This window comes from Elgaria multicarinata, chromosome 7, assembly GCF_023053635.1.
Source record: "Elgaria multicarinata webbii isolate HBS135686 ecotype San Diego chromosome 7, rElgMul1.1.pri, whole genome shotgun sequence".
Classification (NCBI taxonomy): Eukaryota; Metazoa; Chordata; class Lepidosauria; order Squamata; family Anguidae; genus Elgaria; species Elgaria multicarinata.
Genome location: NC_086177.1, coordinates 12,315,977 through 12,339,688, shown reverse-complemented (window position 1 = coordinate 12,339,688; position 23,712 = coordinate 12,315,977). Strand labels below are relative to the sequence as shown.

Genomic DNA, 23,712 nt, shown 5'->3' with positions numbered 1-23,712 from the left:
ATCACTCGTCAGCAAAGTATGTTGTCCTGTAGATTATATCTTCCTACACATGTTATTAAAAATGTCCCAGTAAAATGTCATGTCATCTGCAAAAGCCAGGCCTTTGCTCTCTTTTCCCTCCCTCCCTCGCAATCCTAGAAGTTTCAAGCTTCCCATTTAACGGGGCAACGCAAAGCATGGGAGCTGAGAATGTAAAAGGGGCCATGCTTTGCGTGGCCCCTTTAAATGGGACTAATATAGAAAAAAATAAAAGATTTTCAATATTATATGCATATTGTTTGGAATGCACCTTTTGAGTTAGACTATCTTGGGAAGGGGGGATTATATTCTGAACAATGGTGAAAGGGGGGAATGGAGCAAAAAAGGTTGAGAACCACTGCTAAAAGATTGGGTTCGTAGTTTGGGGGTGCTCTTGGATCCAGAACTGTCACTTGGGGCGCAGGTGGACTCGGTGGCACAGAGCACCTTTTATCAGCTAGACTGCTATACCAACTACATCTTTATCTGACCAGAGATAGGAGATTTTGGGAGGGAATTAGAAGATTTATTTATTTATTTACATTTATATACCGCCCCACAGCCGAAGCTCTCTGGGCGGTTTACAACAATTAAAAATAGTAAACATTAAAAGTATACAAAAATTAAAAAAACATAAAAACAGTATAAAAACAACAGTATCCATTTGAACAACAGATGCCAGTTGAAACAAACTATGGGACAATAGACCACTCAGATCAATATCAGCTTCCATCTGAGAAACCTCTTTGAAAGTGCTGCACAGATGGTGGTATGTGCACCAATACAGCTGGCACACATTACCTCAACATGCACCCCCCTTTGTTGGAGAGGCTGCAGGGTAAAAGGCACGTATTTTCATTTATGGTGGACTTGTCCACAACATATACAGGGATTCTGGATGTTAGTACATAGAGAAATAATGGTTATTACTCAAGAAATAATTGTATATGACCCAGAATTATTGCTAATGTCTATATACAAAGGATCTAATGTAAGTTTGAAATGTAAAGATTTATTATCATTTTTGCTAATTGCTGCTCGCTAGACAATTACACAGCAGTGGAAAAAACTGGATAATCTGAAGTTACTGAAATATATGGCCAGTGGCAATATCAGAAAAAATAAGTCATGATTTGCTTCTAATCCAAGGAAAAACAGAATTGCTAGCATTTCAGCCTACCCCTAAGCGACAGAGCGCAACTGAAGCCTTATAGCTGGGAAAGTAGGCTCAGGTGACTGCTCCAAACTTCCCATCTCAGTGGTCCATGCTCTGGCCTGCTGGAGCCTTCTCCTTATCAACACTCTGTACCTTCTAGGGAGGGCTGGTGACAACGGTAGGCATGAATGGACACCTGCTGAGGGCCCATGTCCCAGCAGGGACTTACTGACAGAGCTTCCTAGAGTTGTGCCTGTATTCACCACTGCAGCCTGCTTGTTCACTTGCCTTTCACTCTGGCCCAAGCAATGGTGGTGGTGAGGAGGAAATACCGCTGCCCAATTGCTCACTGTGTCATGCCCCACGTGGAGGAAGAGGAAGTTTGAATTATCTAGAGCTCCCCAATGTAGCTTTTGGGTCAGTGGGAACATTTGGAATTTTAAGAAATGGCTGCCATGGGGGGACTTGACCATTCACAAAATGGCTGCCACAGTGGGCATGGCCAGTCACAACATAAGGCAAACTGGTGAGGCCGAAAGAAAAGTAACTTTCCCAAGAACCTAAGTATAAGGCAGAGGTAGGGCTGAGCTCCAAAACACAAACCCACTCTTTTGAATCTAAATAAAAAAAGGGATCTGGAAGGCAGCACTTAGCTTTGCAGCATGCCAGCCTCCCAGTTTGTCTGCTTTTTATTATTAAAAAATAATAATTCAGAATGGGCGGTAACCTTGTGGATGCCAAGAGAGGTGTCTGCAGGTACATTAGTGTCTGTGGCACCATTTTAGAGACTTCAGGGCAAGGATGTGGTGAGTATTCCTCTCATCTTGTGACATGGGAGTGACGCCTATGGTCCCGTGGGTGAGGAGTTTAAATGTTACTGACTTTCCTCTGCATCAGAGGGTGAACACCCAACCTTTCCTGCAACAAAGCGAATTTTAGGTAGAGCAATTGGAAAAGTGAGCAGGGAAAGGTGTAATTGTGTAGAGCCAGGAAAGCACCAAACAATCTGTGACTGAGGGAAAGGAGGTGAGGCCACAGGGAAAGGGCCATCTGGAGAACCCCAGAGGGACAGACATTCTGAAGCAAACATCAGGTTCTGAACCTGTGTGTGCCACCAGGTGTAGAGGACCTTTGCTGGGGAAGCCAGTGGGTGCTTAATCCTCCCCATGCCCACCAAATGTCTTTGAATCACTTCTCCCGAAAAGGGCTCCAAGACTGGAAGAAGCTCAGCTACAAGGAAAAACACCCTCGTGAGCATTTGCAAAGGAGCCGCTGTGGGGAGGACAAAGTGCCTCCTCCCACCCACTGATGGTTCCCCTGCAAATGCCCCCTGCAATTTGTGCAAAACATGTTTTCCATGGTTACGTGTACCTCTAGTTTTAATTTGTTGTGAAAGAAACACTTGCCACAAAGGAACTCATTGATGAAATATTCAAAAGAACTATAAGAATGTGTTTGGCCTTGAGCTGTGTTGTATTTGTAGCTTTACATTTTCTTTAAACAGGTGACCATCCTCAAAAATCCATATGCGTGGCTTGACGCTGCCACACAGATTTTCTATTCTCTTTCTTTAGCATTTGGGGGACACATCACATATGCAAGCTACAACCCGCAAAAGTAGGTATTATGGAGATTTCCCCCCCCCCCCAAATTGTAGCCGTTTCTCCCAGCCTGCCTGGGTCTCTGCTGTTTCCAGCAGGCCAGTTCACCCAGTCAAAAAACCCTCCTACATGATGTGTCTCAACTGTTGAACGGATGGGGCTCAATCCATTCAGCCCAGCCTGGAGCCCTGCTGGCAACTTCCTCTTGCATGCAAATGGTGTCCTTTTGGTTATAGAAGCAACAACACACATCTCTAACATTGTAAAGAGAGAGAGAGACTATCAGGAACTTTCTCCCCCTCAAAACGAAACAAAAGTATAATTTCCACTGTGCTTTTAAATATTTTCTAAATTGCATTTTCTAGCATTCCAGATCTGAGTAAAATTTAAGAACAGAACAACAAAACCCACATACTGAAGACAGTCCCACTATGGGCTCCATCACACCTAATTTTTGTGAACCGCCCAGAGAGCTCCGGCTATTGGGCGGTATAGACATGTAATAAATAAATAAATAAATAATTCCACCCACCCACCCACCCCGGTTTGCCTCCACGTTTTTTACCTCCGTTTCACAAGCGCTGTAAGTGCTCCTCCCTTTCACGATCATAGCTATACTGGTGAACGTTCTTTTCACTTGTTTGTTCTCCTGCTGCTATTGCACCTGCCCAACGTCACCCCACCCTCTTCTTCTTCCCCCTCCAGTTCATTGGTTCTTGTCGTTGATGGACATTGTGATGGACGGGGCAGCCTTCCCCCCTCGCTCAGTGGAGCTCCTATGGGAATTAACCTAAATATTTACAACTTTGTAATTTTTAAAGATAAAGAGATGAATCTTGAGAGTAGAGCTTTCAGCATGCCAAGTTTGAATTTGGTTCATCCCTTGATTTTTTTAAGGATTTTTTTTTTAAAAAAAAACACACCTTAAACCATTTCCCTGATTAGGGTGACCATATGAAAAGGAGGACAGGGCTCCTGTATCTTTAACAGTAATGTAGAAAAGGGAATTGCAGCAGATGTCAATTGAAGTGGGTGAAATTCCCTCTTCATCACAACAGTTAAAGCTACACTAGCTATAGTAGAGTGGCCAGATGCAGAAGAGGGCAGGGCTTCTGCAGCTTTAACTGTGCTGATGAAGAGAGAATTTCACTCTCTTCAATTGACACCTGCTGAAATTCCCTTTTCTACATTACAGTTAAAGATACAACAGCCCTGTCCTCCTTTTCATATGGTCACCCTATCCCTGATACTCCACCAATGCGAAATTCCACCTGTTTGCATTTGTGAAGAATCTATTTTCCTTTATTTTGATAATGTGGAGCTGTGCACCTTCAGTTCATAGAGATCTGCTGTTCCCTTACTCGAGAGTAAATCCCATTGATTTCAACTGCATTTGCATCCAAGTCATACTAAAATCTGATAAATGCTTACCTTTGAGTAAACCCCAATTGAACAGAGACTTACTTCTGAGTAAACAGAAGTAAGTCCTCAGAATTAAGCATAGGGTTGCAGGGCACTTCTTTCCAGTTTGCTGTTTTAGACTTTAAAAAAAGCTTCTGAGTGACCACCCTATTAAAAGTCAGTTCTATACTTGTGTACCTTTTGAGAAAACAACATTGGCAGGTACAATCAGATGTGAAGGACTAAGGAAACCGTAACAGCTGAAATGCCATCTTCCACACCAGGTACAGGCAGATGTTTTGGACTACAACTTCTTTAATCCTTGACAACTGGCCATGCTGGCTGGGGCATATGGGAGTTGAAATTCAAAACATCTGGAAGGCACCAGTTTGCCTACAGCTGTTCTACACAACGATTGAAAGGTACATCAGTTACAACCCAGGTCTACTTTTCACATGATAGAAAGGGCTGTGCCAAAACTCCCAAAGAAAAAACTTTTATGTGTGGGCCTCCATGTTAGTATGGTGTTTAAAGCAGGTTGTCATCTTATGCCTCTGCAACACAAATGCGCCCATTGCATGCGTACTTGCACAGCCTCCAGCAACCCCATTTAAGCAAGATGAAAACATCACACATCCGGCATTCAAAGCAAGCCTGAACGATTATGATTCATAGCCACAGCCAGGTGATTAGAAATAATGGCCAGTGGCCACATGGCTGGAGATGATGCGAATTACAGGCCAATACAATATATCTGGAGGGCACCAGGTTGGCAAAGGCTGCTATAACTTTCACAATTGTGTTCATGATAAGAGTGGACTTGCTTCTCTCCCACATCCCTGAAAAGTCCTGTTGCACCATTTCGATCCCAATTCCTGGGCAGGATCTACACCACTGCTTTAAAGCGCCTTATAACAGTTAAAAAGCGCTTTAAAGCAGTAGTGTAGATCCGGCCCTCACTTGTCCCCTTCCCGCTTCAAAACGCTTCACCTTGCTGCGGGGCAAAGCGAAAATTCCCCTTTCTTCCAGACTATTCAAGGTTCTTGCGACGGCACCGACCTCACACAGAAGGCCTTGCCTAGCACACCCTTCTCAAGCCAAGCACTACCACTTGAACAACCTGAGGGTAGGGTAAAACACAACCTTTTCCTCATATGAGAGGGTAAAGGCTAGAATCTGGAAAGGTTTTACTGTGTATGTAATAAGCTGAAAGTAAAAAGGTGTTATGATAGTAACTTCAGAGGTGATAAAGCCAAGCAGACACGTGGTTTGAGGTAACAAAACAAAATAAAATGTTTGTTTTGGTTTAACAGATCTTAGTTATTTTAGATGCAAGTTAACCTGCTTAATCTACTAGTTCTAATTAAAAACAGTACTCTTAAGTCTCTTAAAATCTTATCTCCATTCACTCTCCACACCACTGAACACTCCACACTAAACAAACCCTAACTCCCTTAACTCAAACTAAACTCACAATCTCCTCAACCAACCTATTTATACTCCTCCTTCCCCCCCTTATCGCATCACTAGCCACACCCACTCAGTCAAACATTCCGCACTCACTAGACATACAAACTCCAGACGTACCTAAGGGGCAGAAAGGTGGGTATCGCCACAGTTCTTTCCAGTAGTGCAGCAGGAAAAATGGAGCTGTTCACCGGGCGACCAAGGCTCGCCACTTTATGGCATCTGCTGCATTCCGTGTAGAATCAGCCCTGTGCCTTGCATGTGCCCTGCATTGGCAACCTCCATCCATTTATTGGGAGGAGGACTCAGTCCTGTCCTTTGTAGAGTTTCATCAGTTTTTTTTAATTATTCACAATTTTTTATTTTTAATACATCCAAACAATACAACAATACAATATAAAACAATACCCCATAATACACATAATATAAAGTAAACAATTTAATAAACATATGTTCTAACTTAATTCCCTTTAACATAATCATAATTAACATAAGTGTGCTCCCTCCAACCACGGGATCTTATTCTTATTTCCAAAATCTCATTACTTCTTCTGGAGGTGTTTTCCCTCTCCCCTTTAATAGTACAAATTCTAAAAACTGTTTCCATATTCCTTCAAAATCATTCATTTTTATCATTCCTCTTCTAACTTTTATGTTACATGTTAATTTATCATTAATAGCAATATCCCATATTTCTTTGTACCAATCTTCTATATGATAATCCCCTTGAACCTTCCAGTTGCTAGATATCATTAGTCTTGCTGCTGTCAACAAATTCGTTATCAATTCTTTTGTCTCTTGATTACATTTCAATTCTCCATACACTGATAACAATGCCACTATAGGTGTCTCTTCAATCTCCATTCCTAAAGTTTCTTTTATCTCTTTAAACACCATTTTCCATAATTTTTGTACAAATTCACATTCCCACCACATATGTAAATACGTTCCTTTCTCTTGACAACCTCTCCAACTTGTTGCTGAATTCATCAGTTTGTATGTGACCCTTTTTCCTAGAAATGACTGTGAAAAGGATGCTATTGTGATTGCAGTGGTGAACAGCCTGACGTCTATGTATGCCTCAATCCCAGTTTTTTCTGTTCTGGGGTTCAAAGCTACAATGAACTATTGGGACTGCTTGGATAGGTGAGCTGTTAAAGTTTCATATATTATAGTTAGAGACCAATTTAATGTGTTGATTTAAGTCCTTTGCTCTTAATTTGTTTTTCATGGTGCCGTTTTGTCCTCTTCTTTTGTTATTATTAACAAAATTTATTTGAGGGGCCAGAGGGTAGAATTAAAACAATGTGTAGCATAGAACATATTTTTCCTACAGGGAGTACCAAGTCTTTAATATATGTAGTATAAAAGTACCATACAGTTGGAAGGGGCCATTGAGGCCATCAAGTCCAACACCTGCACAGTGCAGGAATCCAGTTTAATGCATCCTAGACAGGTGGCTGTCCAATCTCTGCTTGAAGACCTCCAGTGATGGAGAGCACACACCACCCCCCTAGGCAGTTGGTTCCACTGCCTTACTGCTCTGGCCCTTGAAAGCTTTTCTTGATGTTCAGCGGAAATCTGCCTTCCTGTAGGTACATGTCCTGTGTAAAATAATTTGCATTAAAGACAGTTTAGGGCACAATCCGATGCATGTTTTGACAGAAAAAGCCTTACAAAAAGTCCCAGTATTCCCCAGTCAGCCATGCTTCTCTGCAAACCCCAGGGTTATTTCTAGTCTGCTGATATTTCCTTTTTGTGCACGGGTGGTGCTGTTTTGGCTGCAAATAGATCAATACTAAGTTCAAAGAGATAATATATTAATATATCACTGGTTGTCTTTGTCAGGCAGCAATACAAATAAGTGACATCATTTGTAGCTGGAACTGTTTTAATGTTGTGTTTTAATATTGTATTTTAATGTTGTGAACCACTGAGAGATTCTATTACATTCAGCGGTATATAAATGTTACAAATAAGTAATAAAAAAGTCCTGGATTCCCTGACAGCAATATTAAAGACCTCATGAATGAATTTAATCTGGGGCAGAAAAACTTCACAAGAGACAACTATGCCATTTGGCTTGAGTCCCTGAAGGCGTTATCTTCGCAAAGAGTGGCTGCACTCAGACTGAAAAAATGTGATCTTCAACGTTTCCTGGATGAGGTATTGTACACATACGATGAACTGTGATCCGGTCATTAAAAAACAGTCGACTTGTGGGATCCCTCGGGCACAGGGACCATAGGAGTGAGCTTACCTGCTCAGCCTGTCGCTTGCCCCAGACCTTGACTGCCAAGCAATAACTCTCTTCCTTGATGGTGTCCTTTATTGTTAAGGCATCTAGGAGTAGCCAGACATCAAACTGACTGCTTCAAAGCCCACACCAAGAAGAGCATAAAACAGAAGCCCCGCCCAGGTCCTCCAAGGAAGACCTGGAGACTGACAGCTGCAGACCTCTTCAAGACTGACAGCTGCAGGCCTCTTAAAGATACATTCACATATCACAGACTAGACTGATTTTGTAGTTATCAACAGCTTCCTAGCGGGCCCTGGTTATGCTTAGCTTTCAGTGAGAAATGCACCTCTGTGTTTGGGTTTTGGAGAGCTGCTTGAGGAATGCACAAAGACTTGCAGAGGCCAAGTGCTGTTGTCAGCAGACTTCCCTTTTCAGGCCATTCCACAAATGAATGGCAGGGGCATGGGGACGGGGCCTAAAAACCAAAAGCTCCTTTTGGCAGTGAAAACTTGTTGGTATGGGGTTGGGGTTGGATTCTGACATGGATCTTAGGGTGCGGCACATGTATGTTGAACTGAATGCATGCTGGTCTCATCTTTCCTGCCTTGCATGGCAGACAGGAATGATAGTGGGGGTCAGCTGGCACAGCCCTCTGTCCTTCACATGGCCCTATGTGTGTTGCTAGTACCAGGGACTAAAACAGTGAGCCAGAAGCAGGAAACATTCCTGTGCAGGCCTGGCTTGAGAGCCAATTCCACTGTGTGGAATAGCATGTGGTACAGTCCTACCTGGATTATAATAAAATGGGGAAGGTAATGTTTTGGGGCTCATGGGCCAATTAGGCAATATGAAAAACTGCTCTGGGTACCACCAGGAAGGACCCATAACCTGCCTAAAAGAGTGAGTACAAGGCAGAGGTGGGGTCTGAGCCCCAACAGACTAAACTATTCATTTGACGCCACAGTTCTGAGTGCCAACAGAAACCAAGGGGGCTTCCAGACCAAGGGCTCCTAGCACCATCCCTCAGAAGGCATAGGGCAGCTATTCCATCTTTCCCTCCTTAACAGATTGTCCGTGATAAGAAAAGAATATGTGGGAAGGGATGGGAAAACATGAGAAGGTTCCGACTGAAAGACGTTGGCATCTGGATACCTCATAAAATCCCATGAATTGCACAATAAAAGCCTAATCGGGAAGCGCCCCAGTTTCACAGAAGGCAAATTTGTTTCCTCTCCCTCTCCTCTGCCAGTCAACTCATGCCCTCCATCTCTTTCTCTCCCCATCACCATCCATAAATGCCACACTCTCACTCCGGCTCACCAGCCATATAGGCATAGGCTTGCTTTCTTATGGGCCTTTCTACATTTTAAAAGCTCCGTGCTGCTGCTGCTGCTGCATTGGTTATATGACCCAGCAGCCACTGTGGGGCTTTCCTGCGAAGCTGTGAATAAAAAAATGTTGGGAACTTAACCAGACTTTTTTGGCTGGAGCGAGGTGGATATGGCCCTTCTGCCATCTAACCTCACTCCATCTTTGCTGCGGAGGCATTCTCTGGCTGAAGGTGACCTCCGATTGGTCACGAGATGTGAGGATCAGAGCAGGGGCGGCAGCTCCTGTACCCAGATGACTGCTGGAAACCCCACTCTCTCTTCTGGCATGGGGATTACCCAGCACCATGCTGCAGTGGCGAACCGCAGAGTTTCAGGGAAACACACTGCCAGTGTGGCACCGTCAAAATAGCCCTCCGTTCTCTCTGTCTCTGGCTCTCTCTACATGAAAAACCACACTCATCCGTATTTAGGATTCCTCCCAAATCCCCCCTCTGACTTTTCCACACACGTTCAGTCACCATCCATTCTGCCATGCAAGTACACTGGGGGGGGGGACCTTTTAGGTTCTGTGTGCACATTTGGGAATTTAAGAAACTACTGTGGGCACCACTACAAAATGGCTCCTATGGAGGATGTGGCTAGTTACATAATACCTGCTATGGAGGTCTGACTAATCAAAAGGGAGAGAAAGAGCAAGGCTATGTATAATTGCTAGAAATATGTATTTTCGTGTATAGGCATTAGTTTCCAGGCAAAGTATAAAGTGTTGGTTATCACCTTTAAAACCCTACATGGTTTGGGTCCAGGCTACCTGCGGGATCGCCTTCTCCCGTACAATCCGCCCTGCACACTCAGGTCCTCTGGGAAGAATTTACTCCAGCCAACAAAAACAAGGCTGACAACTATTACCCAGAGAACCTTTTCCTCTGCTGTGCCCAGATTATGGAATGACCTGCCGGGAGAGATTCGTCAACTCAACAGTCTTCCGGATTTTAAGAAAGCTATAAAGACTGATCTCTTCCGGCAGGCCTATCCAGTTGAATTCTAAGATACCTTTTAATAATGTGCTGCTTTTAATGATGTTATAGTTTTGAATGTTTTAATTATATGTATTTTATGGCATTTGCATTTGTGTTGTACCCCGCCTCGATCCGGAGGGAGAGGCGGGTAACAATTATTATTATTATTATTATTATTATTATTATTATTATTATTATTATTTATTATTATTATTATTATTATTATTATTTACACATATACATGCCTGTACACATATAAATGCCTGTACACATATTTTTTAAAAATGGAGAATTAAACAAAAAAGCTATGTGGGTGCCACATTGGAGACCCCTGAAGTGCACAGCCCTCCCCCAAACCCCAGGTTGCTCCAAGTTGGCTTCCTGCTGGCTTCTCAGACACCCCAGCTAGCATAACACTGTTATTCCTAATCTCTCTCTCTCCCCCCTGCCAGCTCTCTTCACCTCCGGTTTACCATCTCCCACTCCTTTTTTCTTGGTTGCAGGACATATCTTAGAGGGAATTATTGCCTGCAGATGCCCACCATGTTAATTTCCCAAGAATGTCTTAGGACATTCTTATGGCCCAGACGCACTCATGGGAAATGAAGATGGCAGCAGCTGCAGGCCCTTACTTTGCTTTTAAGCAATCCCAGCTGACAGTAAGAAATGGTTGTTTTCTAAAGTGGGAGATTTAGGGGACTTTGGCAGGCACCAAGAGAGATGTTCTCTCTCTGTGTGTGTGTGTGTGTGTGTACATGCACCACATTTCCTAAGAACTGCAGGTAGGGGCAAGTCACTTGTTAACTGTTCCCTAATGTAAAGCATTCCATGGAAATAGAAAAAGAATATTTCTTCACACAGCTCTGTGTGGAATCTGCTGCCACAATGGAATCTGCTGCCACAAGATGCAGTTATGACTACTAGCTTAAGTGGATTTCAAAAGCAGCTGGACAAATTAATGGAATAGTTATGGGGGTTATATGTTACCTCCACTGTCAGAGGCAGCCTGCCTCTGTACGCGCGTTGCTGGGAAACGTGAGCAGAAGGGTGCTCTTGCATTGGTGTTCCACAGGCACCTGTCTGGCCACTTGGGAACAGAACGTTGCCCCTGTGTTCCCACAACGGACCTCTTCCAATGTTCTCTAGCAGCAGGGCTAGCTCTGCCTTTCTGTGGGGATGGTTATATTGCTGTCATTGACTAATGTGATTAAAACCAGTGAAAAGCAACTCCTGAGAAAGGACCGTTCATTTCCCCAATTCCTGAGGAAAAAAATGTTTTCAGGTTATTAAAGGAATTGTTCACATGGAAACCTCGCCCTTCCTAGTGGCTGATAAGACATCCTGGCCACTTTTCGTCTGACTTTCCCCCATCCTCTTGGTTCTCTCTCTGCCAGCTTTGACGATTGGAAATCTGCCCTCAGTAACGTCTGTGTTTTCCTCCTCTAAACCAGGGGTGGGGAATGTGTTGCCTGCCAAATGTTGGTGGCCTACAACTCCCATCAGTTCTACCCAGGATAGCCAGTAGTTATAATAGGAGGTGCGGTCCAACATCTGGACGGCCACATATTTCCCATGTCTAGACGATGGCTATATTATGGGTTGGATCCAGGTTTAGGCACATGCAACTGGGCTGGTGGAAGAGGACTTCTGGGTACCTTCCCCCCAAAGCAGCTCCTTCTGTAGCCCCCTTAAAAGGCTAAATAGAGGGCTGGGAGCTCTTGGTGAATGGTATCAGCTGTGGTGTGTTGGAGGAGGGGGATCTCCAAAAATCAGGCAAAGGCACCTTCTGTAAGCACAGCCCTTCTTTCCACAGAAGGCAGAATCTGGATCGAACCCTGTATTTTTGTCCACTTACTGTAGCAAAGTTGAACAGTCAAGCTTTTGCCTCTGCCATATAATAAGGCAGCATTTACAGACTGATCCCGCTGGTTTGATCACTATCTGTTCAATTTTCTGAACTTTGCAGGGTGCTTCTGGAACCGGCTTGGCCTTTATTACGTTCACGGAAGCCGTCATTCGGATACCTGGAGCCCAAGCTTGGTCGATTCTGGTTTTTATCATGCTATTCACTCTGGGCCTTTCATCTATGTTTGGACTCATTCAAAGTATCTTGACATGTTTCACAGAGTTCCGCATTATGTCTAAGTACTTTCCCAAAGAGGCTGTATGTGGTAAGGATATTCTTCAAAAGCTTTTCTCCTCCCCTTTTCCAGCATTTTCTATGCTGATATTGAGTATTATATAGTGCTTTAAGATGTTCAGAATGCTGCACATAAATTATTTCAATAATCCTCACATCGACCCTGTGAAGAAGGTAGTATTATCTCCATATTGCATATCTAATGGGGGTTGAGGTAGATGGACAGGTCACCTACTGAATTCATGGCTGGATTTATGAGTTGGATCCAGATTTAGACATACTTAAAGTAAACCCATAGAGACCAATGGGACTTCAGTTAGGCATCACCAGCGTTAAGTTCTATTGCTTTCAGCAGGTCTAGTCTAAGTCTGGCTAAGTCTGGCTCCAATCCAGCATTTGGACTTGGGATATTCTGGATCCGTAGCTCACTCGTTGACACTCTGGTATACTTATGTCAACTTGGTTTAAGGTGGTTCAGATGTACAACAAATGCCAGGAAAATGTTCAGCTCCTTCTTGCAAGACATATATAAAAACAAAGTGTCTTAAAGCCTTACAAATGTATTATGGCATTAGGATTAATGGATTTGCATCCAGTTCGTTAGATGCATGAAGTGTTACCCTCAGTCCCAGGTAGTGCAGTCTCCCAAGGACCGGGTGCTCCTTGGGAATTGCAAGAGTAAAGAAAGACAAATTCTCAAGATCTGGGATTTCCCATGTCTTTATTATTTATTTATTTATTTCATTTCTATACCACCCAATAGCCGGAGCTCTCTGGGCGGTTTATAACTCTTGTGAGTTGTTGGGGTGAAGTTATGGGTTGTCCCTGGCCCCATGTTTAATTTAAAGGTAAATGGCATAAATGTATGCAATAGACGCATTCCTAGGCTGGCCTCTGCCTTTTTCTTACTGATTGGAACTCAGCACCCACTGAAATCAGTAGCAGAAACTCAGTTTTTAATGAGTTTTTCATTGCGCCCTTATAGTCTGAGGAGGCTTTAGGGAGACCCCTACACAAACGGTGAGACTCAGAGATAGTTTTTAGAAATCTGGGCTTAGGCAAAAACAGAATAGACATGTTGGGAGTAACAATACACAAATATTTAAATATTACTTGCTAGTTTCTCTTTCTTTCTGGTCCATTAACTGAAAGCTAAACTGTCTTCTCTAGGTATGATATGCTTTGCCTCCTTTTTGCTGGGTCTGTGCTTTACTCTGAGATCAGGGAGCTACTGGCTTGAGGTGTTTGACAACTATGCAGCGGCCATACCTCTGTTGATCATTGCTTTCTTTGAAGTGATTGGAGTTGTCTTTATTTACGGAATGAAAAGGTAACCTGGACTTTCTCGCATACATGGGTGTTGGGTCTTGCATCATCATCATTATCCACAATAAATTCTTAAGAACAATAATAGCAGTTTAGTGTATTCCAAGTACTTCATGGACGTTATCTTAGCAATTTTACACACAATGATGTAAGGGGGGGGCAATATTATGTCTCCCATATGGCAAAGGGAAGGCTGAGACTAAGAGAGGATGGCTTGCCAATGGCTTCTTAGAGAGTTCACTGCTGAAGTGAGATTTGAATTGGGGAATTCCTTATTCACAGCTAGCTCTTAGACTCTTTTTTTATTTTTTCTAAAATTTTTATTTGTTTTCTACACTATATAAACATACAACATTACAATAGTAATAATAATAAAAAGAAAAACATCAAACAACTGCTACATACATATTGAATAAATGTTGAGTACATATATGTTGAATAAGTATTACCTATACATTATCATACTACAACATAATCATTCTTAACATAAAAGTGCACCCCCCACCTCGGGATCTATTCCTGAGTCCAAAATCTAATCGTTTCTTCTGCTGGCGGTTTCCCACTTCCCTTAGTAAACACAAATATTAGGAACTGTTTCCAGATTCCTTCAAACTCATTTATTTTAGTTACGCCTTTTCTCCACTTAATATTACATGTCAGTTTATCATTAATGGCTATATCCCATACTTCTTTGTACCATTCTTCAATAGAATATTCCCCTTGAATCTTCCAGTTCCTAGCTACCATCAATCGTGCTGCAACCAGCAAACTCGATATCAGCTCTTTAGTTTCTTTTCCACACTTTATATCTTCAAATAGTGACAGCAATGCAATCTTTGGTGTTTGTTCTATTTTCATTCCCACTATTTCTTCAATTTCTGAAAACACCATCTTCCATAATCTTTGTACATATTTGCATTGCCACCACATATGTAAATACGTTCCTTTTTCCCCACAACCTCTCCAACAATTTGCTGAATGCTGATCATTTATCTTATTCAATCTAATCGGGGTTAGGTACCACCTCCACAAAATTTTAAAATAGTTATCCTTTATTCTCACTGATAAACTTCTCAACACTCTTTGTTTCCATAGTCCCTCCCATCTCTGTCGCCCTATTTGTACCTTCAAATCTGACTCCCATACCATTTTCTCTGAGTTCTCTCTAAACTCCTTTTCTAACAATATTTTATATAGCTCTTAGACTCTTGACTACACTAGTTGTCAATCACTTTCTGAACCCGTCTGTGTTTTTGGCACCCTATGAATGTCAGGCTACCATCCAAACTTAAGAAAATACGTTACTGGTTTAATAAGACGTTCCACAACCCTACCTGCCTTCCACAACCTGGTGACCCCCCACCCCACCCCAGATGTCTTAGTTGGAGAAGGCTGGTTTATACAGGGTGTAATATATTTGAAAGTACTCACACTTAATTTGGTTATGGAGGATGCATTGGTTGAGCATGGTGTTATAAACAGCAACTACCAGATGCAGTCTCTCCAAGGCTTCTGAATCTTATCAGATGCAATGGATAAATTGAAATGTTTGTTTTTAAGCGATGAATACTGACAAGTACTTGTCCTTTGCTATTATAGTATAGGAACTAAAGATAACTCTCATAAACCCAATGTTGTGGCCAATGGCTGTGCTGAAGATCTTAAGAAAACAGGCAGGCACATCTGGGCACAAAAGGTCCATCAGGTATCCTAATGAAGTGTTGTGATGGGATTTAAAAGTCAAAACCAGCACTTTGTATTGAGCCTGGAAACAAGCTGATAATAATGCCTAGTCTCACAGGTGTATTTTGGACTAATTGCACTGAAGTGGTAAACCAGTGTGTAGTTTGGTTTCAGACCGCAGACTTCAGTCAGTGGTAGAAGGGGGGATGACTCATGATTGGAAGTTGATCCATATTGAAATACCACCCAAATAACCCTCCTCATATATGACATGGGCCAGATCTACACCAAGCAGGATATGACACTTTGAAAATGCTTTGAAAACTGTATATGGAGTGTGTCCTGGGCCCCAACAACACCATTATAAACCGTTTTAAAGTAGTAATGTAGATCCTGCCATGTAGAAGGGTTCTTGTCCTACCTATCCCATTGCATGCTTGTTTTCTATGTGGATGGAATATTTAATATGAAAGAATATTCAAATATTTTGCAGCTTGTGCAAAATGCAGCGGGGCCAGATTGATAACTGGAACAAGGAGGTTCGAACATACAACACCAATTCTGGCCTGCTTGTATTGGCTGCCTATACGTTTCCGAGCCCAATTCAAGGTGCTGGTTTTAACCTATAAAGCTCTATATGGCTTGGGACCGCAATACCTGATGGAACGCCTCTCCCGACATGAACCTACCCGTACACTGCACTCAACATCTAAGGTCCTCCTCCGAGTGCCTACTCCGAGGGAAGCTCGGAGGATGGCAACAAGGGAGAGGGCCTTTTCGGTGGTGGCCCCCCGACTGTGGAATGATCTCCCCGATGAGGCTCACCTGGCGCCAACACTGTTATCTTTTAGATGCCAGGTTAAGACTCTTCTCCCAGGCATTTAACACCATTTAACAACGCTAAGTTTGTTTTTTAACGGATCCCCAGAACTGTTGTTTTTAAATGGATACTGTTGTTTTTATACTGTTTTTATGTTTTTACTTTTAATGTTTACTGTTTTTAACTTTTGTAAACCACCCAGAGAGCTTTGGCTATGGGGTGGTATATACGCAGATGTAACAAATAAATAAATAAATGTGTGAATCTCTACCTGCAGTCTAAAATGGTACATCCCAGGGCCATAGTTTATTACCTCAGTGAGGACTAAGCCTGAACGTGGAGGCAAAGTTTCTGCAAGACTTTAATAACGGTGATCATTCTTCTTTGGATCAAGAGAACCAACTCTATGGATGAGTTGACAGAATGTGAATGAAGAGGACAGATGGTGTTCTGTGAAAAGTGCTCCAAGCAACAAACATTCTCGTTATTTGGATAAGTGCACCATGTCATAACTGGTAACAAGTGGAACAGAGCACCAGTTTCCACATACACCACTTAACAACTCAAAGTTTGATGGCTTGCATCTGAGTGTACTATAAGATAGGAATGTTCTATCTGTGGTGTTATTGTATTGGATCCAGCCTTAGTCATGTTTAGAGTAGCACCACTGAAATCAATGGACTTAAGATAGTCATGACTAACATGTCCCATTGATTTCAGTAGGCCTGTTTTAAGGATGACGAAGTCTAGTCCTTTGTGCAAGTCATCACTTGAAGTTGCAGTCATCAAGTGATGAACTTACATGTATAAACTAGCACAGAGAATATACAGAAATGAAATTTAATTAGATTGATATCTGATAAGATGCTGTGCATGTGTCGAGATCCATTGTCCATATATTTCTTAATAACTATAACCATCTTGGCTGACAGGTTCTGTGATGATGTGGCATGGATGACGGGACGGCAACCAAATTTGTACTGGAAGGCATCATGGCAATTCATCAGTCCTGTATTAATGTTCACAGTATTTTTGGCCTGCTTAGCTGTTCAGAAGCCCCCAAGCTACAATGCATGGAACCCTAACTATGTAGGTTACCGCTATACAAGTAACAGATTCCTAGTCTTTGCCTAGTGTTACGTATCTTGCAATCGTGAACTCCTAAATCATAAAGAGGCAGTGCTTAAAAATAGAATCCCTGGGCCAGCCCAGAATAAAGGAAATGGTTTATTAGGGTGGAAAGGCAATTCATTAACAGCTGGCTCACACATGCACCAAACGGCAGCTTTTATTTTGCTGCAGTGTTGTTATGATTCTTTGAATGAATAGTTTATTTGTTTGTAGCACAAAGACCATTGCAAAATACAGAATTGCTCACATATAGCAACACACATTATTTAAAATATTCAAAATATTTGAGGTACAATCCTTTCTCAACCAAGGAATCAGTCAGTGGGTCACTCTAGGGGTGCTCCATTTGTCTGCAGCACCCACCCTTTGCTATCACAATGGTGACATACATGCCAAAGTCACAAGGATAATTTCAGTGATTACATTATAACCTAAAATGCTGGCATGGTTTTAAATAGTGCATTTATTATTTTACGGTAAGCTGCTCTGGCTATATTGATTTTAAATAACATTTAAAGTAAAAATAACATTTTACTAACAGGGATGGCCGATGAGACCACATTACGCCAGTCCTTTTCCAGCTTCATTGGCTGCCAGTCCAGGTCTGGGCCCGATTCAAAGTGCTGGTATTAACATTTAAAGCCCTAAACGGCTTGGGGCCAGGCTATCTGACGGAACGCTTCCTCCCATATGTACCTGCCCGGACCCTAAGGTCATCCTCAGGGGTCCTTCTCCGCGAGCCCCTGCCAAAGGAAGTGAGGCAGGTGGCTACCAGGAGGAGGGCCTTCTCTGCTGTGGCACCCTGGCTGTGGAATGAGCTCCCTAAGGAGGTTCGCTTGGCACCTACATTATATGCTTTTAGATGCCAGGTGAAGACCTTTTTATTCTCCCAGCATTTTAACAGTCCATAAATAAATTTTAACTTGGTGTTTTAAATTTGTAATTTTGCATTGCTGCTGTTTTTATCTGGTTGAGCTTTCATATTGTATTTTATATTATGGTTTTATACTTTGAATGTTTTTAATTTTTGTGAACCGCCCAGAGAGCTCCGGCTATTGGACAGTATAGAACTGTAATAAATAAATAAATAAATAAATAAATAACCTCTACACCAGGCCAAGTGATGGCCAGCCACCCTGCATTGGTTGGATGTGTGCATTCATCCGGTAGGGCACTAGTTGTACATACCTGCTGTACATGTGGCGAGGCAGCTAACTTGTGCATGTGTCCACTCCCACGACACAGGCTCTGAACACCAGGCCTGGCTGCGGCTACTCCCTGCTCAAGCCAAGCGCCACTGCTTGATATGCCTGAGGCGAGGGACAAACACCGCCTTTCTCCAAACTATGTGGAGAAAGGGGTTTAAATGGAGAAGGATTTCAATATATAAAATAATACACTGTGAGTTATATGTGCTGAGGTGAATTATTGTCAGAGTGGGTGCTAAATGTATAATCTTCAGATAATATATGCCAAACAGACCCGTGGGATTTTTGTGGTAGTTAAAAGAAAATGATAAAAATTTATTTTAAAAGTTCACAAGCTTTGTTTCAAAATAAAGCATTTAAAAACCTTTTTGAAACCTTTCATCCAATCCTTTCACCCATTCACATACATGCTATCCTTTCTCTCACACAATCACTCTTGAACTTTATTATCAGTATTGGTTATTATATACAAACTGTCTATCTCCACACCCCACTCTCAAAAGACACCACTCTCTACACTGAGCCTCAAATTCTCCCGACCCAAGTACTCTAAACACCCAAGAGCTAACACACACAGAGCCCTAACGCCTCTAAGAGTACCTAAAAAGTCTCCTCCAATCCCCTCAGTCATTCCTTATATATCCTCCTCCCCCCTCCTCAGACATTCTAACTGCCCACCATTCTAAAAACCACAGACTTACAAACTCCAGGCATACATTTGGGAACTGACTTGTGGGGTGTAATGCCACATCTACCACAGTAGGGCATCATGTGTGCTCTAAGGCAGGTGTGCATACCATGACACTTTCCAAGAGATACCCAAGGCCCTCTGGTTCATACTACACACTGTCAAGGGTCAGCCTACACGAAAACCTAGAGAAGAAAACCATTTTGCACAGCAGAAGAGCAGGTTTGGACTAATACTCCCTTTGCAGAGCTCTTTTTACTTTTACTTTTGGAACATTGTCAGCCTTTGCTTACCTCTCCTTTTGTAGCACTAACTTTAATGTGGTTTTCATGTCGTTTTTCCTATAGGAAGATTTTCCGGCAAAAGAGCTGAAAATTTATCCTAAGTGGGTTGTGTTCATCTGTGTCATGCTGGCAACCGTACCATGTCTATTCATCCCATTTGGAGCCATTTACCGTTTTGGGAAAGTTGTGCTGAAAAAGAAGGAGAAGCAAGTGCTACATCCTTCTAGCAACTTTGTGACCAAATGATCTTATTTCATTACACTGCAACTCTCCTGCCCTTGCCATTTTTTTTAAAGTATTCCCAATTTTATGGTAACCTAATGAGAGCTAAGATGCAATTTTGTGTGTGTGATAATGTCATATTGCAAGTAGTATGCACATATTCCAAATAAATATGCCTTGATATAGAACTCTAGAATGTTTGAAGGGCTCCACATATTTACTTAAAGCATTTTAACCCCACTCTTCAGTCAAAGAAGTCTCCCAAATCAGCTTCAGATCAACAACAATGGAAAAGTACATCCCAGGCTTACAATGTGAAAGACATGATACAAGGACGAGAGGAGGGGAGGGATGAGGAAAAAAATAAAACTCCCCCCCCCCCATTCTTAAATGTAATAGTTCTTATAATGACCAGCTGGGGTGGAAATAGTTTAGGTAGCCTGATGGAATGGCTAATTATAGGTGACAGTTGAAGGAATAAGGATGCCTAAGATAGCTAGTCTCCCAGTAGAGCCAAAGTAATAACTCTGCTTCCCTTCTCACCTTGTGCTGCAGCCTAATGGAATGGCCATAATTATCAGCTCTGTAAAGAGAGTCAGGTGTGTTGCCGAGATTGAAAGTGGCTTCCCTAAGGCCACCTACCTAGTTCATGGAAGTGATGAGATTCAGAAAAGAGGTCTTCTGATTCATAACTCAGTCTTACATCAGGGGCAGGCTAGCTTGTGGGATCAACCAGAACCCTGAGATCTACCAGCCAAAGCCTGGTACAAAGGACATACACTGAAAATAAAATTATTTATTTTTACTACCAGAACTGAACGTTGTTCCACACTAAAATCCACTTGTGGTTACCTGGACTTTTCTATATTCCAGCAGTATAATTTGGGTTGGAGGGGGACGGAGGGAGTGTCATTTTCTTGTTGCTGTGGTTAAATGACTGGGAGTAGGGAATCCTTTCCAATTTGCCAGGATCCAGATCTTCTATTTGCCTATCCCTGCATGTTTCACCAGATGGAATTTATTTTCCTAAACTTTGATTGGGCTGAAGTACAACTGAGACATAGCAGAGACTGCAGGTACCCAAATGATTTCTACTCCTGTTGGAATTTAGGCCAATGTGTTATTGTATTATTTATTAGAAAACGTTATATCCTGCCCTTTTGTATTCAGGCAGGCCAGCTAACAAGTAAACCAATAAAACCACACCAGCATATAAGCTAAAATAATGGACTGGATTTTCTTGAGCTCAAACACTTGTGGAGTTGACATATGCCATATTTCATGAGAGAGTTTTGGCTACTGGGCAGTACAGAAATGCAATAAATAAATAAATAAATAAATGAGAAGCAAAGTGTTGAATATGATTCCCACCTCATTCCACCCATACAACTCCAAAACATTGTAAAAATGTTTTGGAAACCTTAATCAATAACAACAACTTACTTTCCAATGATCATCCATGAACAGAAACATTCATATGAAAACACTGTTTGGCTAGCAGATTATCTTTAGGTTTCTGACGGTTTTTAAAATCTTGTATACTTTTTAATGTTTACTATTTTTAACTGTTGTAAACCGCCCAGAGAGCTTCGGCTATGGGGTGGTATATAAATGTAACAAATAAATAAATAATAAATAAAATAAACTGGACATTATCCAGCAAGCCCCAGCTAAATCTTATTCAAATCAATGGGACTTGTTTTCTGAATTCTAGTTTATGCACAACCCATTTCTGCTAAACTGGAGATTTCCCTCATAACCAGTAAAACAAATTTTATTTGTAGACACGATTGTACACTAGCATGGAGAGGAAAAGAACTTCATTTATATATAGCAGTCTGAACCACAATCATGTCATTCACCATACATATGGATTACTCCGGCCTATAAGTAGACAAGTCATTATGTAGAATGCTACAGTAACCTTGACAGTGTTGTTCAGCTTCTTTCCCAATTAGCATGGCAAATGACCACTCTATTATGCCACCAAAGCACTGGGAAAGGCGTAGCAATTTCTGTGTAAGTTTAATGTCTGCAATAAAACTACAATATCTCAAATCCTTATGCTTGAGTGCATATTCTAATCTCGGTCTCATCTGACACTCTCACATATAAATGTCTGCCATTTGAGAGTAAGCAAAACAGCCCCTGGCTATTTTGACAAAGGAATATCCATTGTGAATTACTGTCCTTGATAATAAACCTTGTGCAATATAATAATCGTATCCAACAAAACATGTAAATAATTAAATGCGTTTGAAAATGTTGGGATTTTCCAGCAAGGTTTAAGAGAAACTATAAAACACAAGAAATTCAGGTTAGATACAATATTTATTAAACAAAAATATGGAGAAGACCCAATAATTTAATTTGCTTACGTCCTAAGGAAATATTTTCAAAGCTGGCTTTCTACTCATCATCCATCCATGAAAGCATAATTATTTTCCAAGGCAGAAGGCTGTCCAGCAGGCACCAAACTACTACAGTTTTCCTACTTTGATACATGCCAACAACACTCATTAAGAAATTTCTTTTCCCCAAAATTAGGAAAAATATTTCACAATATATCTGTAACGGGACTTACAAAGAGCTGATTATATTCTCAGCTATTCTGTAGACAAAAGTCTTGAGAGAACATATGTGTGGAGAAGAATGTGGTTATATATAAACCATTAATCCAAGACGGCTTTGAAGTCTTCATATAGAGATGGCTCCGTCACTTCCTTCAGGAGCTTCATGGTAGCTTCTGGAATTCGTCGAAGCAATCTCGTTTTGCCTACAAAGATCGTGCCCATTAATCAATCACTGTTCAGGCAAGTAAGTAACTATACCAGACCACAAAGGGCCCAAACAGACATTACTTTAAATCTGTATCTAGCAGTATATCTTGTTCTCATTTTTACTCTAGAGGAGGCACAGGGTCCCAATCCAGATCCCATTGTATGTGGGGCTGGGGGGCTTTTGAAGATCTGGACTGGGGCCCCTGTGCCTACTCTAGAATAAAAAAAAAAGAAAAAGATGCTGCAGCTAGATATGGGTTTAAAGTAATGCCTTTTTTGGCTTTAAGTCAGGTGTTGGTTTAAAACAAAAACTAAGCCAAATGTACTGGGAATGTTCTACCTTCTCTATACTTGCAAAGACTCTTCTTGGGACTAAGTGAGACATGATGCTAAATGCACCATTCAAGTGGTATGCTATTTTTAAATTGCTTAAACTCCTTTCCTGCTGCTGCTGCAGTCCTAACAGAAATCAAGAGGAATTAGTTCCGGCAGGCACCTTTGGGAGCTTGTTTTCTGGCTGCCTACAGGGTGGGGATTTCCATATGGACTATGGCAGTGGAGGAAAAAGTTAACCTTCCCTCCACATATGATGTCATCCTGATGAAAAATAAACCAGTTTATTTCTGTCTTTGGGGGATTTTTGAATGAATCTGGGGAGTGGCTGTCAGCTCACTCATCCTCTAATCAAAGACACTGAATTATATGGCTGAAATCTGCAACAAGGCTACTTTGTTTAATGTTCTCTATAAAATCCATATCTTAAATACGTGTAACAGATTAGCTTTTATTGCAAGAATGATGCCAGTCACTGTACAGATAAGATTCCCCAATTAGATTATGAAGACCTAGGCAATACTAACTTGACATCATAAAAATCTGTATATCCTTAATGCACCATAATGGTATCTATAAATAGTTCAGCCGAGTCAGAAGCTTACACTTGTACTAGCACACCACCACCGAAAGAATAATACCCCAATTCCTCAAAAGCACTCTTAGATATTTAAATAGCAATTATTTTTTCTTACCAAGTTATTTATTTATTTATTTATTTATTACATTTTTATACCGCCCAATAGCCGAAGCTCTCTGGGCGGTTCACAAAAATTAAAAACCATGAAGAGCATAAAAACAACCAAAAATTAATATAGGTTAAAATATGAGATTAAAACAGAAAAGTTTAAATTTAAGTTAAATT

The 23,712-nt window shown here is 41.6% G+C and overlaps 2 protein-coding genes across 2 annotated transcripts in view; one reads left to right on the top strand and one right to left on the bottom strand.

The window, feature by feature from the left end:
* LOC134401254 (sodium-dependent neutral amino acid transporter B(0)AT3-like) overlaps positions 1–19,758 on the top strand; it is a 31,863-nt gene extending 12,105 nt beyond the window's left edge. The window contains exons 6-12 of the mRNA XM_063130003.1: positions 2,679–2,791; positions 6,661–6,789; positions 7,653–7,809; positions 12,199–12,403; positions 13,543–13,702; positions 17,134–17,290; positions 19,576–19,758. Coding sequence (XP_062986073.1) covers positions 2,679–2,791; positions 6,661–6,789; positions 7,653–7,809; positions 12,199–12,403; positions 13,543–13,702; positions 17,134–17,290; positions 19,576–19,758 — 1,104 coding nt within the window. The remainder of the gene's footprint in view (positions 1–2,678; positions 2,792–6,660; positions 6,790–7,652; positions 7,810–12,198; positions 12,404–13,542; positions 13,703–17,133; positions 17,291–19,575) is intronic.
* A 2,360-nt stretch (positions 19,759–22,118) lies between these two features.
* The window catches only part of TERT (telomerase reverse transcriptase), a 40,505-nt gene continuing 38,911 nt past the window's right edge, over positions 22,119–23,712 (bottom strand). The window contains exon 16 of the mRNA XM_063130002.1: positions 22,119–22,510. Coding sequence (XP_062986072.1) covers positions 22,407–22,510 — 104 coding nt within the window. The 3' untranslated portion in view covers positions 22,119–22,406. The remainder of the gene's footprint in view (positions 22,511–23,712) is intronic.